Below are 15,200 nucleotides of genomic sequence, written 5' to 3' on the forward strand. Positions count from 1 at the left end.
ACGAGCACACATCTTAAGTCTGCTCTCTTTTTGTCAACCCCTTTTCATACCGCCTGCAGAAGAGCAGTGAGACAGCACTGAAATAGAAATATGTGCAGTCTCAAGATAAGATACTTATTAGAAAACTGAGGAAGTGGTTTTGTTCTGCCTGTGGACCAGACAAATAAACAGCTCTTCCCGCTTCTGGACGGTCCTGAGTTACAGAATGAAGAGTGAAGAAAAACATTTCACGGCTGCTCTTGAAATGTGTTTATCAGAGCCAGCAAGATCCAAGGAAAATAACTGAGGGTTTCTGTTCGTGCATTACGAACACCACAAGATTAAAGCCAAGTGTTAAATGAGCACCTTGTCACGGTTAATAACACACAATGAAAAAGCAACTCGGCTGCTAACAGGGTGCGGGGAGCTGAACGCTGGTTAAAGCTTGGGCCTGTGTAACATCAGGTTTCTATGAAACCAACATGGAAAGGAGGGAGACACAAGCAAGGATGTTTATCAGATTAATTCATCTAGGAATTTCTTATTCTTTACGAAGAATTCCAAACCAAACTTCCCACCTGACACTCCTTATTCCTTGTCTTTAAACAACTTCTCTTGGGAAAACAGGGCTTCAAAGGTCAACTTGAACTTTTCCTAGAACACAAACATCTTTCTTAAACTTATTTTTCCTACTGTGATTATCTTCAAGAACATCTAACATCTCAACCTCCATGGTTCAGTCACTCTCTCAAACCACGAAACCATCTCGTAAGATCTGCATATCTGGATGGCCAAGGCCCCTAAATTTATGTGTAAACTTTTAAAACAAACTAATGACAGACCAACAAGTGACCCACAGCCAACAGCTCCTACTGATGACTCACATCCTCTGACAATCCAGAGTCTCACTTAGATCCCTAGCAGTGTATCTGGACATCCATCCCAAAATGCCAGCATCTGGAAAAGATAGTCTAAGCCCAGCAATCCACATTAGTATCAGCAGAGAAGAATCAGGATGCAGAGATACGAAGTACCTGACTGGAGGGGGAAAGCGGTCGCATGGCTGCAATAAATGGCACGGGACTGCACAGTGCTCTTGCTAATTATGGGCAATAACAACCCCAGCCATCTCTTCTTTCCCTTCACCCAACAAATCTCTACTGAGAAACACAGATGTAACTAGAAAGTGAAGCCTACCTTTCATTTCACACTCCCGTAAATCCATGTATATGAAATACCACACCACAAAGACCCCCTCAAAGCGTAAACTATAAGCAGCGATAGAACAGATTTCACAACCTGCACGGCTGTTGTCACTTCGAGTGGCTCTTACCTCATACTGACCTCTGAAACAAACACACAGCCTTGCTTAACGTCTTCCCTCAGTTACATTTACGCTCACGACACTTCTTTCCCTCACCTTATAACCTTTCAATCCTACCATCCCATTCTCTCGCTTGAGTGCACGTGTATATACATATCCACACTCAAGGACTTTTGCGCACACAGATTTCACAGCGATACTGCTATTCTTACTTTCTTGTTTTACTCACTCTGCTTTACGGACTGGACCATGAGTCTTAGTCTCACGCTAAGCTCTGCTGGCCCCCCAGGTATGCTTAAGTCACCCTCCACACGATGTCCATGGCATCTGGAAGGGCTGTTCCCGGCTGAACTGAGAAAGGAAGAGCCAGGAAAAGCTGCAACATGTTTCCATCTCAGATTAGTAAATCAACTGCACCAACTCATCTGTTACTCAGCTGTTACACAGTCACTGTGACCTTTTTATAGCACAATCAAAATGCAACTTCATGCCTGTGCCAGAACTACCGGCACAGTGCCTCGGCCACTCCATCTTCTTACTGCCTTGATGATCTGGAGCCTATCTTCTCGATCCCACGTGCAAATTGCAGAGCCATTTGCTGACCTGGCTTCATGGACAGATATTCCTGGGGCCTGATACATCTGAAGAAAGCACAGATCTGAACATACACGGGTTGCAAAGTATAAAATCAAGTAAAACAGTCTTGTGAGTGTGGTTTCCATAAAACTGTACAAAATTACTGCATTTCCCAAGGAAACATAAACCAAACATGCTCTGTAGAGAAGCTGACTCTAGCTTCTCTAGCTGACCCAGTGAGACAAGGAGGACACTCCCAATGCATTCATTAAGATGCTGAAGATGATGACACTAGTGACAACCAGGAAAACCTACAATGCTAGTTTACATTTCATCCATTCTTTTATGTGGTTATTTCCACAGGTTAAAAGAATCTTCTTGGCAGCCTCATCAGTCATCTATTAATTCTGACAACTTCCTCAAGCAGACTTTAACTAGACCGGACCCCAGGGCACCTTCAGTTACCATCCTGTCTCAGGCTCTGATCTGGGCGTGCAGTTTTCACTACATTCGTGGCACTTCAGAGCCTGCAGCTGCTGAACTTCTGCTCTTGAGATGTTGTGTGCAAATCAGTTAATTCAATGGATCATCACACCACTACACAGCTACTTCCCAAAGACCGCACAGATTGGAAAGCACTGAGCAATTAAGAGTGCCTGCTAGAGCTCTTTACTGCCATAAACTTCACAATAAACCTTTGATCCTCAGCATCTCCGCTGATCTCCATTCAAATAACTTGGCAGCAGAAATCACATTCAGTCACAACGTTATGACTGTGAATCCCTGTTATCTTTCCTTCAGGAGGCAGATGGTAAAACACAACTTGGATTCCACTACAGCAGGTGCTGGGCAAGCTCAGCAGGAGACAAGGCATAAGGTGAGTGCAGGTAGTGAACAAACAGAACTGCAGAAAACACAACATTGCTGCATACAACAACACTGCTGATTGTCCCAGACACGCTTTGGGCAGGAACGAGCCAGTCCTGCTATTCAGAGGGAGCAGTTCTGCCTCTGCCCACCCCCAGCGCTCACCCACCACCCATCTCCTGCGGGGAGCAGCCAAGCAGACAACTGGATGCTTAAAACCAGCCAACACTAACAGCAGAACAGCAATGCATTAGCTGGAAGTGCCCATGTAAATTTACTGTCATAAAGCGTGCTTGCATAGGTCGATTTTGGTAAAATCAGGTAATTTGGGGCTGGAAAGTCAGAACTGTGTATAAATGGAATAAGCCAGAAAACCTTACAGGCTGTCAATCTAGCAAGGTATCCTTGGCAGAAGAGCCGCGACAAGCAGTGTAAAAGTTCAACTGGGACTGGCAGCACGGAGTAGACTCCTGTAGGATAAGGCTCCTGATTCAAAGCCCAAAGGCCATAGGAGACTTTCATTGTCTGTGGCCACAAAGAATGGTCATATCAGTTATGGACTTAATGGAGCAGGAGAAGAAAAAGCTTACAGAGAGATTCAAAGGAGGCTTGTAGTGTCAGAAATCAGGCCACGAGCATTATTTGCTTCATTAGATATTTTCAGCAACAGTCCCAAGAAGTCTTACAGGGAAGCTACTGGCAATGTTTCAGAAAGGAAAATAAGGGACTCTGATCACCCAAATGGTGTGGACCGAGACACAGAAGTGGGCATTGTCTACATGAGTATCTTCACATTTTCATGTGTGTATATAGTTACATTCTGCACAAACACTTCAAAACCAGTTTTTGAAATCCACATGCCCCCTAAAAAAAACAATTTGCATTACAAAATATTCCAAAGAAGGTTTCATTTCAGAAAGGCAGAAACTGCCTCCTAAAACACAGGCTCTGTGCAAATGAGCCCCCAGTGAATGAAGAAAGCCTTCAGTCTCCTTTTGCAAATGCACTTCACAGCGGTTTGTAAGGACAATGGCTTTAGTCTCACCTCTGCAGAATTAAAGATTAACTATATAAGGTGTGTCTTAACAGCCTGTTTTATTCAAAACAGCAGTGAAACACGGATCAAGCGCAACTCTAAAGGGAAAAAGGTAAGGTTTGTCTCAGAGAAAGGCAAAGTCATATGAAGGCAGAAATCTGCAGCATGTGAGTACAGATGTGGTATGGAAAGTGATCCAGCTCATACAAGTGGTGAAATTTAATCAGACATTCAGTGGCCCAAGGAAGTCGTTACAGGTAAGCCACTAAAGTATCTGCAAGCACAGTTACAAGGATGCAACATGAGAAATGGCGTGGTGCATCTCGAGAAAGCACACACGGCTGCCTTTCCAAGGGGTCCTCTGGGACTGAGCCGCGTGACTGGCAGAAGCTGTAGCTTGGTGTACCACTTAAACCAGCAGGCTTTTAAGTAATCAGGCCACACGGAGCTGTCATATACAGTAATAACAAATTACCATCTTACCAACTATAGCTATATTTCAAATTAACAACTTCTCACTAGACTGCTCAGCAGAGCAGCAACATATTACGGCCCTTCCCAGTTTGAAGGACTCTGAATTCAAGGGGCCTTAAACTTCAAAGGGCTATTGGTTTCATATTAAAAATTAAAAAGCACCTTCAGAAAATGAGGTTAGGATAAAGTTTATGTATGTGCCCATAAAAGTTTACATCCTACTCCCTAAAACAAAGCAAGAAAGTTGCCGCACAAAACTTTGACTTTGGTGAAAATCTACTGGAGTATCCGCATCTTCCCCTCACTTTGATCAACCACATTCGTGGTGCTCAGGTCTGCAAAGCGCTCTAGATTGGATCCCCATTTCACTGGCTGGCCACGTCAGGAAGTCTGGTCACTGTAAGTTAGCATTAAACACTGCAAAAGCGAGCTGCTGAAGTGAAGACATGATTTGAAAACAGCTAAAGGCTACACACACTCTTTTTTTCATTTAACCACAGAAACCAGGCTCTAAATACTCAGCTGAAGACTTACACAAAGATCCCCAGGTAAGAACTGAAACACACCAGTTTCAAAACAGAAAAGGGTGAATTTTAGTGTCCCTTTGAAAAGATACTCTGCAAAGAGTAAGAAGTAGATTCACTTTTGCAATGACATGTTAACAGTTTACAGAATACAAAATAGAAACAAAAAGACAGAACACGGACCTGGAGCGTTCAATGTGAGTTAAGTTTATTTCTTCTGTTTATTTATTATCGCCTGAAACAGTAAGAAAATTCAGACAGAAAAAAAAAATCTGATAGCAATTATTAAAAAAAATCACTACTAGAAAGGTCAAGCTATCTGACCATTACCAAGGTCAAGCCTGACATTCAAGCCAAAAGAAGCAGGCATTTCTCAGCAGAATACATAGATATTCACTACTTGTCCCAGAAAGGTACAAAGGCTATAAAAGTTTACATCATTTTTTCCAAAGGCAAAGAAATACAGTTTTCCACAACAGAGAAAGTTCATGTTGACGTTAAAATGTTAATAATGAAATGGTTTAGGTGTTTAACTTGATGGAAAAAAAAAAATCTCTCAACTAAGTTTAAAAATGTAAGCCACTTTCATAAACAGTCTCTGAGGTGTCTGGGTTTTAATTTAAAAAAATAAAATAAAATAAGAATGAAAATCCTAAAGCATCTGACAGCTGAAAGGATGCCCAGAACCACAATGTGCTCTCTTTGGCAGGTCATTTTAGCTACGATTTTAAAAGCAAAATCAGAAAAATTTAATTTAGGGGGTAACATGCTGCAGGATAACATTCACAAAATACAAAAAGATCTCAATAAATAAATACCCTGTTAGCTACAACAGCACCACCTGTGGCAACAGATCTAAGACTGCCATTACATTAGTTACACATCCCTGCATTTTACCTCACCCTGTAAACTGCATGTGCACTGATCGGCTCCTAGTATCTACATGACAAGGTTATAGATGCTCTGCTGCTCCAACGAGTTTCGATCATTATCCAGGTGCAACATTTTGCAGTAACATGGTTTCTACTCAGCAGCGTAACAGTCTGAAAACACACGGTGCAATCTTGCAGATCGAGAAAAAACAGAATCAAAACTTGTGAGTGCTGTTATGTGTACAATGTGCTTTTGTTTCTTGCACTCCCTTTCTTAATATATCCCTGGAAGATGAAAATTACACTTGTACTTACGGATTTTTAAGATGACTAATTCTGTACAAATCTCCTGAGCAGGAAGTAAATCTCAAGTGATTTTTAACAGTCTCTGATAATTCTTTCTACTTTCATACGTCAGATGCATTATTAGTAACACTAAATGAATCTAAGAAGGCAAATGTATTTAAGAAGTGGGCCACAGTCATTTTGTTCACAGACTCTGGAAAAAATTGCAGGAAAGAAACAGAAGAGAGATAACATGAAATTAGCAGCTCTTGTTAATCCTAAAATAAAACGTTAGGCACTATAAGTCATATCTTTTGATTAAAAATGAAAGAAGGTATATTAATGCAGCATTTAATAAAAAATAAGATAGTCCATCTTACACATCTGCACTGAAGAAAAAATAAATGGTTACTACATGTTATACTGAAGCATACCATCAGCATTAAAAGCCCCGATTTAAACAGGCTTGGTCCCTGTGCTTCATAATTTTGCCATTTCGTTAAAAAGAAAAAAAAAAGTAATCAAAAAAAGATAAATTATCTACAGAAATATGTATGCTTGCATTACAGGGAAGCACACATTTGCACAGTCATTGAAGGCACCACAGACTTGAGAGCACAATTCTCCTGGCTGTGAATCATCACTTAACACCAGGATTGATGGAAGAGCATGCAGAAACTTGCACGTTTTCCCATGACTAATCAGACTCTAGTCACCACAGACTTTCCCTTAATTCTCCTTGAAGACTTGACATCTGACAAAGAAGGAGGTATCTATTACAGCGCACCTTCCTGAAGACCTACAACTTGTCAAGAACTTGCTCTACCAGCTTAGATACCATAACATCTGTGGGGCTCAGTCTACTCACGTGCATATAAACATGTATATCATGATACAAGGAAATCTGGGAAATGTTATTTGGTAGCACTGAAGTGTGCTCTAAGTCAGCAAAGGCCAGGTGCTGGCGCCCCAGACATCTCTTAGCAGAGGACGGACTTCAACAGTTCCTACTCGCAGCTCCTTCCCCTCTGCCTTTCCCTGCTGTCCAGTAGTTCCCCCACCGCTGTCTCAGCTCCAACAGGATGGTTGTTTGTGGGCCGTGTGGTATCCTAGCAAAGAAACAGTGCAGCAGAGCCGCTGACATGGAGGCAGAAGTGACTCCCAGAAGCCACCATGTGTACAACATCTGCTGCATGGCCAGCCTGCAACGGCTCAAAGTGGGGAGAAATAGTACAGGGTGTGACCCAGGGGCCACTGCACAGCCCCATGCAGTTGTAAAGGGTTTGTATGCAACAAAAATACACGGCAGAACCATAGGAAGTGACATGCTGAGCAACACGTTGCAGTAAGTTACGCTCGTACTTGTGTAAGTCACGGCTTCACAGTCACGCATACGGCACACGTTGTCTGCAAGAGGGAAATCCATCGCAAATTAAACAATTCCTTCCATACCAGGAAACTGAAGCTGCCTTTTCTGATGTGTTGATAAAACAAACGTTAGTTCAGTTCTGTTCTAGTTACTGAGATAAGTATTTCTTAAATTGCAAATCCATGAACCGCCAGTGGTCAGTAACAGCCACGGGTAAATAAATGCTCCATAGCCACGTCCTGCTGGGTCCCACCTGGACTAGGACAGCACTAGAGGGAGAACATATTTCCCCACCACATCCTTTCCCCTGCTATACAATTGTGGTTGCCAAATGTCTTCTCTAGAAACGGGCAGCTTCTCAATCAGGCTATGCAGGGAGTGGCTGGGGACTGTGGTCAACCCTCGATTTCTAGGAGGTTTGCTCGTTTTTCCTGGAAATGGAAGGAAAAGTCCCCTTGACCCCACGCACTCTGCATCCGAGTCACCAGCCTTTCATCAAGCCAGCATATCCACAAGGCAGTACTTCTGCAGTGCTCACCAAACCTACTTCTCGTTCATGAAAGGACCAGACTTCTACTGAAATAACGGCAGGGGCTCCACTGCAATAAAAGGTAGGGTGCATACAAAGAAAAAACAAATGAAATTCTGAGCACCGCAAGCAGTCCCATGGTCCACTTCGCAAACACCAGGTTATCCTTATAGTTTAAAATGATGGAGGACAAGGCAGAATAGAGGGAAATGCCTGTTATAAGCAGAAGGCAGAAGAAGCAGCCCCGACATTTTGTAGCCAGTATCTACAAGTGTTTCCCTTGGATGATCTTAGAGCTATCAGGGCATCTAAAATGTCTCTCTGTATAGAACAATAGCAAGATGACTAAAAGAAGCCCAAGCATGGGTGAACACAGTCAGATCTAGCTCAGATCTGCTTCCCTCAGTTATTTGCATAGCTCTCTGCAGACCCACATAAGGAAGCACATGCTGTAGGCATTAATTTTAATACACTAATGAAATCTTGCATGTTAAACATCTGTGATTAAAACTCTTTGAAAAGGTACACTTCTCCCTTCTATCTATTTTGGTTTTGTACAATGGGTTGTGTTGGACCCAGGTGAACCGAGGGAAGGCAGATACAAGGTACTCTGTAATCTTAGTAGATGACATAAAAAACGACAGCACTGAGAACCTTCCTGGCCTCCACTACACCTGGAAAACGCTCTGGTACAGGCAGCCCCTCTCTTTCCATCGCTGATCTTTCCCTTTCATTTAGAAGGAAACTCAGAGTTCTCACAAAATGGAAAACATGGACAATTTTTATTTACTTTTTTTCCTCGAAAGGTGCTGATGTACTAGACTCTTCAGACATTACAGGCTGAAAAGAAAGAAAAGACACCTCAAAGTCAATTAATCTGTGTTTGGTCCTACAGCGTGTTACATTTTACACATTCTAAGCAGAAACACAGATTGTACAACAGGATTTGAATTTCATTACATAGAGAAAAATCTACTGTCTTCAGCAAGTCTGATTAGCTTGGAGAAGTTCAACAGCTACCTTGTCCTCCTGAAAATGGAGATAGCATCCAAGAACTCCCTTGGCTTGAAGAACTCTTGGCAGCAAAGCTGTATAGGAAAGAAAGACTGGGCATGCACAGGTTACTTAACCCATCAGGACAACTCGGAGGAAGAAGTGTGTGCAGCCACTATTTGGTTGCTCCTTCCCCTCTTGCAGGTGGGCAGGGAGGACTGGCATGAACAGAAGAGCTGGTACTCAACGCTCCCTCTCCCCCTCAAGGGACAACAATGAGGTCCCCACGTGCTGTGTTTTGCACGGTCCGATTTGTAAAGCTAGAACAAAGCACCAGCTAAAATAAGACCCTGTGTTTGCAAGATTAAGAAGTGATGTAGCAGTGCTCCAAGCACTGAAGTAAATCCCAAGCAAAAACAAAGTGACCAAGGCCCTCAGTTGCTCTGTTAAAGTCAGCGGACTCTGGGACATACATTAGCTGAAAATTTGGCTTTACTGAAAATTTTGGATTTACTGTTCAAACTGCATACCCTTCCTAAAGGACACAGACAGCCTGTACTATTTCACTGGGAGGAAAATACAGAAGCTTCTCACTAGTTCCTTTTTGCTAGAAAATCCCTTCTGTACACGGTGACTCAAGTCTTTCAGAAGGTCAAAGTAAAATCTCCAGTACTCAGGCATCGCATGGTCTGAGCCACACGATGGAGATGGGAGAGCATTTAATCCAGATTTCTTTGGCTTTGTACATCCTCACTTGTTACCAGGCCAAAGGCCTGGAACTAGGAGCTTTCTAAAGAAAGGTAGCTCCATTTTAACTTACTCATCTGGAGAAAGACATCTGCGCTGAGCAGGAAACAGCCATAATTTTAGCACCTCTTTCACCCTATTCTGATCATAAAGGCTGACAACTTTTAAAAGAAAGAAACCCTTCCATGGGTAATGCAATTCAGAATACATCGTACTGCCACACCGAGAGCTGTGGCATTGCCTAAACATTTCTGTCGGTATACTACACCTCCCTTGCAGGGATCCATTTATTCCAAAACAAAGGTTGGTTGGTTGTTTTGTTTGTTTGTTTTATTATTGTGAGGCTTAACTTAAATCCCTTCCCAAACTATATTAACCAAACGTGAAAATGGTCCTTGTAATAACCTCAGGGTTCATCCATACCAGGCACTGAGCAGAATCACCTCTTCCCGTTTGTACAGCTGTCTCCAGCGACTTGCACTTGCTGAACCATCCAGTTTTGAGTAGTACAGTAACTAGCAGCACAGGAACGTGGCCCCAGAGAACACGGTACAGATGGATACACTAATCATTTAACACGTCACTGTACATTAGATGTCTGTAAGGTATAAAAACCAACAGCAGTATGAAAGCTTAGCAGTTATAGATACAGTAAGCAGTTCTTGAGAAAATTAATATCTGCTGTCTTATTCCAAGCTAGACCCCACAAAGCATAAAAATAATTTAAGATAATTGTGTCTGAAAGACACAAAGGTTGGTTTGTACCAACCTTACAGAAGAGCAGTATATATCATCACTGTATCTGCAGGCACAAGCCACTGCTTGAGGATCTATGTAAAAAAATGTCACGACTCCAAAAACAACTCCCCATTTTAAAACAGCTCCCTTAAGAAAGTCTACCAACTACATTTGTGTGTTCCCCAACCAGCTTTCATTACAGTAAATGAAAGTTTTACTTCAGTGAACAGTATAATCAAAAAATAAATAAATCCTAACACCAGCATCCTGCATCTCTGCCTCACTTCAGGACGCCTCAGATTTTTCCCACTGCAAATAACACGAAGTACTTATTTTAGAGACCACACTACTCCACTGAAATCAATGCAGAAGTCTCCTTGATATCCATAATTGTAAAGCTGCAGGTGTCTTTCAGCAGTTGATGCTATCAATGTTTTTTAAGATATTTACTCATTTCCTCGCAATCAAAAGAGCTTTGCACCCCTGCAGTGCAGAGCATTGACCAGCCTACACTACGAGCTGCTCTGGCTTACAAGAATTTGAGAGCCCTTTACACACTTAACAGTTCAACAGCAAAAAATTCAGCATTATGATACCCCAAACTCACAATACTACACAGAGCAGGTAAGAGAGAGAGAGAGGAAAAAATGGTTCTTATTTTCCAAATGAAAGGTATTAGGATACAACATAAAAATTGGTCTCCATCCTCTCTATTAGCTCTTGCATCCCAAAACTTAAGAGCTCTCCTTGCTATCTGATTTAGGAACACAATCCCCCCAGCAGGTGCAAACATTCAGTTCTCTGCCTTCGCTAAAGAGCAGTTGCCAAATGAGTTAAAATTGCACACACGACGATCTTAACTCTCTCACCCATGATCAATATTAATTCTTATTGGACTGTAGCACATGGAAATAGCAACCATTAAGATCACATCACAAATGTGTATTGAACAGCAATCTTCAGGATTAAAGCACGGAATATTAAGCAACAATATAATACCTGAGATCATAATACCATACCCTTTGCCACTAAATATATATTTTTCAAATGTGTAAGCATTCTTAGTTCTTAGTTTTCACAAAGTCAACAAAATCCACCAGTGAATATTTGGGATATTCATACACACATTTACATACTCTCAAGTGAAAATGATTTTTCTCCCGTCACAAAGCTGGTAGCAATTTTTGAGCACAGCTCCGGGGAAATAAAAATTCTTATTCTCCTGTCACTGGTATTCAAGAAGCCCATCCATTTGATTACTAAATATGAAAAGTTCAAATCCATAATTTTTCCACTTTTCAAGCAAAAAGGAAGCCCGAGTGTCAGTCAAAAGGAGTAATAACAAAAATAAAAATAATAATAAAAAAAAAGATTTCCTTCCTCTTCAGTAGAAACACTGTCAGCAAGTTAAAGCTGCAGTGACTTTCATTTCAAGCAGATCAGATAGAAATTACCATGAATCAGAACAACACAACAACAGTTCACATCATATTCTGAAACAATGCCTGAAAATACGTCTTGTTTTGGGGAGGGTTCTTTGCTTTGTAAGACAACAGAACAATATTTTGCATATTCATGCTTTGGAGTCTGACATATTCTCATACTTAAAGTTTCCGTTAAATATTTCCATTAAATATTTCCACTTAAATATTCCTGAATTTAAAAACACTGCTAGAGTACTTGAATTTTCAGGGAGAGAGGCAGATGTCCTTTGGATAAATTGCAGGTCTATAGCTGAATTCCCTGTTCTGGCAACAGGTGCCTGTGCATCTGGAGGCAAGTCATTATCCTGCTGGATTACCCACGTATAAGAGTCAAATAAAATATTCACCATCTTTTAAAAGGGTCAAAATCTATACATAGAGCAAGCAATTCATTATCAGTATGTATTCCTACACACACGCGGGATGCTTTGCTAAGACTCCAAGTCAAGCACTGAAAAAAGTTGACCCCAAAAGCTGGAATGCTCTGGAATACAGACTGTACAGCTTTAAGTTTAGCCACTTTGTGCAAGTGGCTGTGTTATAGTCTTTAACTACATGATCCCATGTTATTTTTTGCTAGAGGACTCTGAGGCCTCATTAACCCAGCAAGTAGTCATTTTCTATTTTGCTTTAATCTCATTGTTCTGTGCGTCACCCCAGGCTTTATTTGTAACGTTTATTCAAGCCATGCTCTCACAACTGAATTACTCACCTCCACACAGGACTTTTTTTTGGCACACCTCATTCCGGGATCTGAGCATATCAGAACTAGGAACGTACTTGCATTCACACTCATCATTGTAGGAAGGGATAATTGCCCTAATTTTACACAAGTAACCAGGGCACAGCAAAAGGATGATCCACAGAACCTGTTAATTAGGGTGCCCTGGTCCGATTGCTTTTTCCCAGAACACTATGTATGACCACATTTTCACCACCTATTACAAAAACATTCTCCAGACAAGCAGTCTCTCATTCCATTACATTAGATTTCCTGTTGCAGGTCCAGTCTGTGCAAAGAACAAGACAGGAACTGGTGGAAATAGTAACAAATAGAAATTTAATGCTCCTAAGTAGCTTGAAGTGAAGTTGCACAGACAATTCAAAAATCAGGTATCTTCTCAGTGCTTGTCTTTGCAGCCTTACAGATCAATGCATTTTCAGCTTACTGTGGATTTATAACAACAACAAAAAAAACTTCTAAAAATCAATAGATGAACTCCATTCTCCTTCTCCTCAGTTTCTTTCATGACACGATGCAGATTTTTTTCCCCACTGAAATTCACATATGTCTGTCAAGCCCCCAGAAAAGTATCTGCTTATCCTCCACACCTGTGACCCCTTATTCCCCCCCACACTTAATTTAGCCTCAGTCTCCCTCATGTTCCTAACCCCTCTTCCTTCTCTCAGGCATCAATCAACTTATTTCTCACAGGAATCTTGGCCTCTGCTCATTAAGTTCTAGTCTCACCTCTGAGATTCCCTGTGCTGTACTTATTCCCCCACTACAATGTACTGGCTCAGCCTTTACTTCTTCACCTCAAAACTCCAAATTCTTATCACAATTTCAATTCCTAAATTCAACTCCAAGCTTCTCGTATTAGCTGAGGTCAACCAGTCAGCGTCAACTCAGACAGATTGTCCGATCTCTTCATAGAAGGCAAACACCATTTAGCAACTGCACAGAAAATCATGCCCACAAAAAAAGAGTTATCAAATGGTCATATGCAAGCCCTGTAATTACATTATAATAATGGGAGCTGTACAAGCCCCCAAAACTGCAGGCTGAACTTGGTTGACATCAGCCACGTTCAGTAAGAACTGAAAACTAGTTTCACTTTGCTCTTGTACCATGGTTTTTGCAGTGCTACGTAGCTTTAAATTCCCCTTCTATTTCCCCACCTAGTTATAAATAGCAGATTTTACCAGTTCAGATATCAACTAGACATTATCAACTGGGGACCTTCAAATGATCTCATATCTCACAGCTTCATCTTCCTAAGTCATTGGTACTTTCCAATAATGATCCTAAGTAATGATTTCTAACCTGAAACAACAATTTCCTTAAGAAAATGGAGCATTTACTTCAGTTTCCTTGTATTTGGGTGTTTTGATTTGGGGGAGAGAAGGACAAAAAAGTACTAATTGTTTGGATCTACGAGACATCTCAGAGCTTAATGATGGAAAACAGTTCTTACTCAGTAACACAATTCATAGAACACAAGCACCATCACATTCAAAGATGAAAACTGAGAGCAGGGTTTAAGGAAAAAGAACGTTAACCACATACAAGTGTTAGGTATCCAACTAAGGAGCTGAAGAAAATTCTTCACCTGCACTGCCCCAATTCACCATATTCTTGGCAAGTTACCAGACTATTTTCAGCCAAAAGCTTCATTATGTTAACAAAGGCTCATTACATCAATATTCAACAATTGCATTAATTTATTAAGTAACTCCAGGTTCAGGTACGCTTTGAAAATACTCACAGAAACCTTCAATCTTGTCAGCCGTCTTGCTCCATGCCACCTGCCTGGTTTCCATTATGACTTGTATTGTCCTCCTTTCTGGACTACTCTTCTTAAGACTGAATACTGTCATAACAGTTCCCAGCTCCAAGGTCCTTTTGATCTGGCTTTTCTCATACTCCGGCAGCACCCCATAGTCTATATTCTTTCTGGACATGTTTTTTTTTTTTTTATATCAAACTTTTATGGTTTTCAGTGTGCTGAAAAAGAAAGAAAAGGGAAAGAAAATCAGTATTTAAAACAGCATTTTTATTTCCTTATGATTATGTTTGTATAAATTAGAGGTACATAATAGCTTTAGGTAATAGACCGCCCATTTAAAGGCATGGCATATGCATGGTTAACATTAAGGATAAAATGGCAAGGATTCTGGTAAAGTAGGAACCGTCTTCACAAAGAGAGGTACCAGTGACACTTTGGAGACACTTTTTTAGTGCTGCACCATCTATTAAACATCGAGAGCCAGGTGGAGCTGCCACTGCTCAATTTCTCAGCAAGAACAATGCCCCTCTTCCAGCTGTACCGTGACACTAACTGCTCCTGCAGTCTTCTAACACAACAGTACCCACTGCTCCAGGATAAAATAAAGTAAGCTAAGTTCCATTTAGCCCAAATGCATAAAATCACATTCAAGAATATAATTCCGTGTATTCTCTTATGCAAGCACATGTTCAGTTGCATAGATACACGCAGCATTACAAATACAGACTTTCACCTTTAAAATCTCAGCATTATGACATAGAAGTGTGTGACATAAGCATGAAGGGGAAAAAAATAAATAAATAAAAGGAGACCAGGAAGAAATAGCAAACAGAATTCTACCTGAATAATTGGACAAAAGAGCAATAACTACAAAGAATACAAAACCTAGAAGT

At 41.1% G+C, this 15,200-nt stretch overlaps 1 protein-coding gene across 3 annotated transcripts in view; it reads right to left on the reverse strand.

Annotated features, from left to right (window-relative positions):
* PLCG2 (phospholipase C gamma 2) overlaps nucleotides 1–15,200 on the reverse strand; it is a 72,190-nt gene that overhangs the window by 44,577 nt on the left and 12,413 nt on the right. For all 3 annotated transcript variants that reach the window (XM_048075102.2, XM_048075104.2, XM_048075103.2), the window contains exon 2: nucleotides 14,287–14,525. In XM_048075102.2, coding sequence (XP_047931059.1) covers nucleotides 14,287–14,482 — 196 coding nt within the window. In that variant the 5' untranslated portion in view covers nucleotides 14,483–14,525. The remainder of the gene's footprint in view (nucleotides 1–14,286; nucleotides 14,526–15,200) is intronic.

The sequence above is a fragment of the Anser cygnoides genome, chromosome 12 (assembly GCF_040182565.1).
Source record: "Anser cygnoides isolate HZ-2024a breed goose chromosome 12, Taihu_goose_T2T_genome, whole genome shotgun sequence".
NCBI lineage: Eukaryota > Metazoa > Chordata > Aves > Anseriformes > Anatidae > Anser > Anser cygnoides.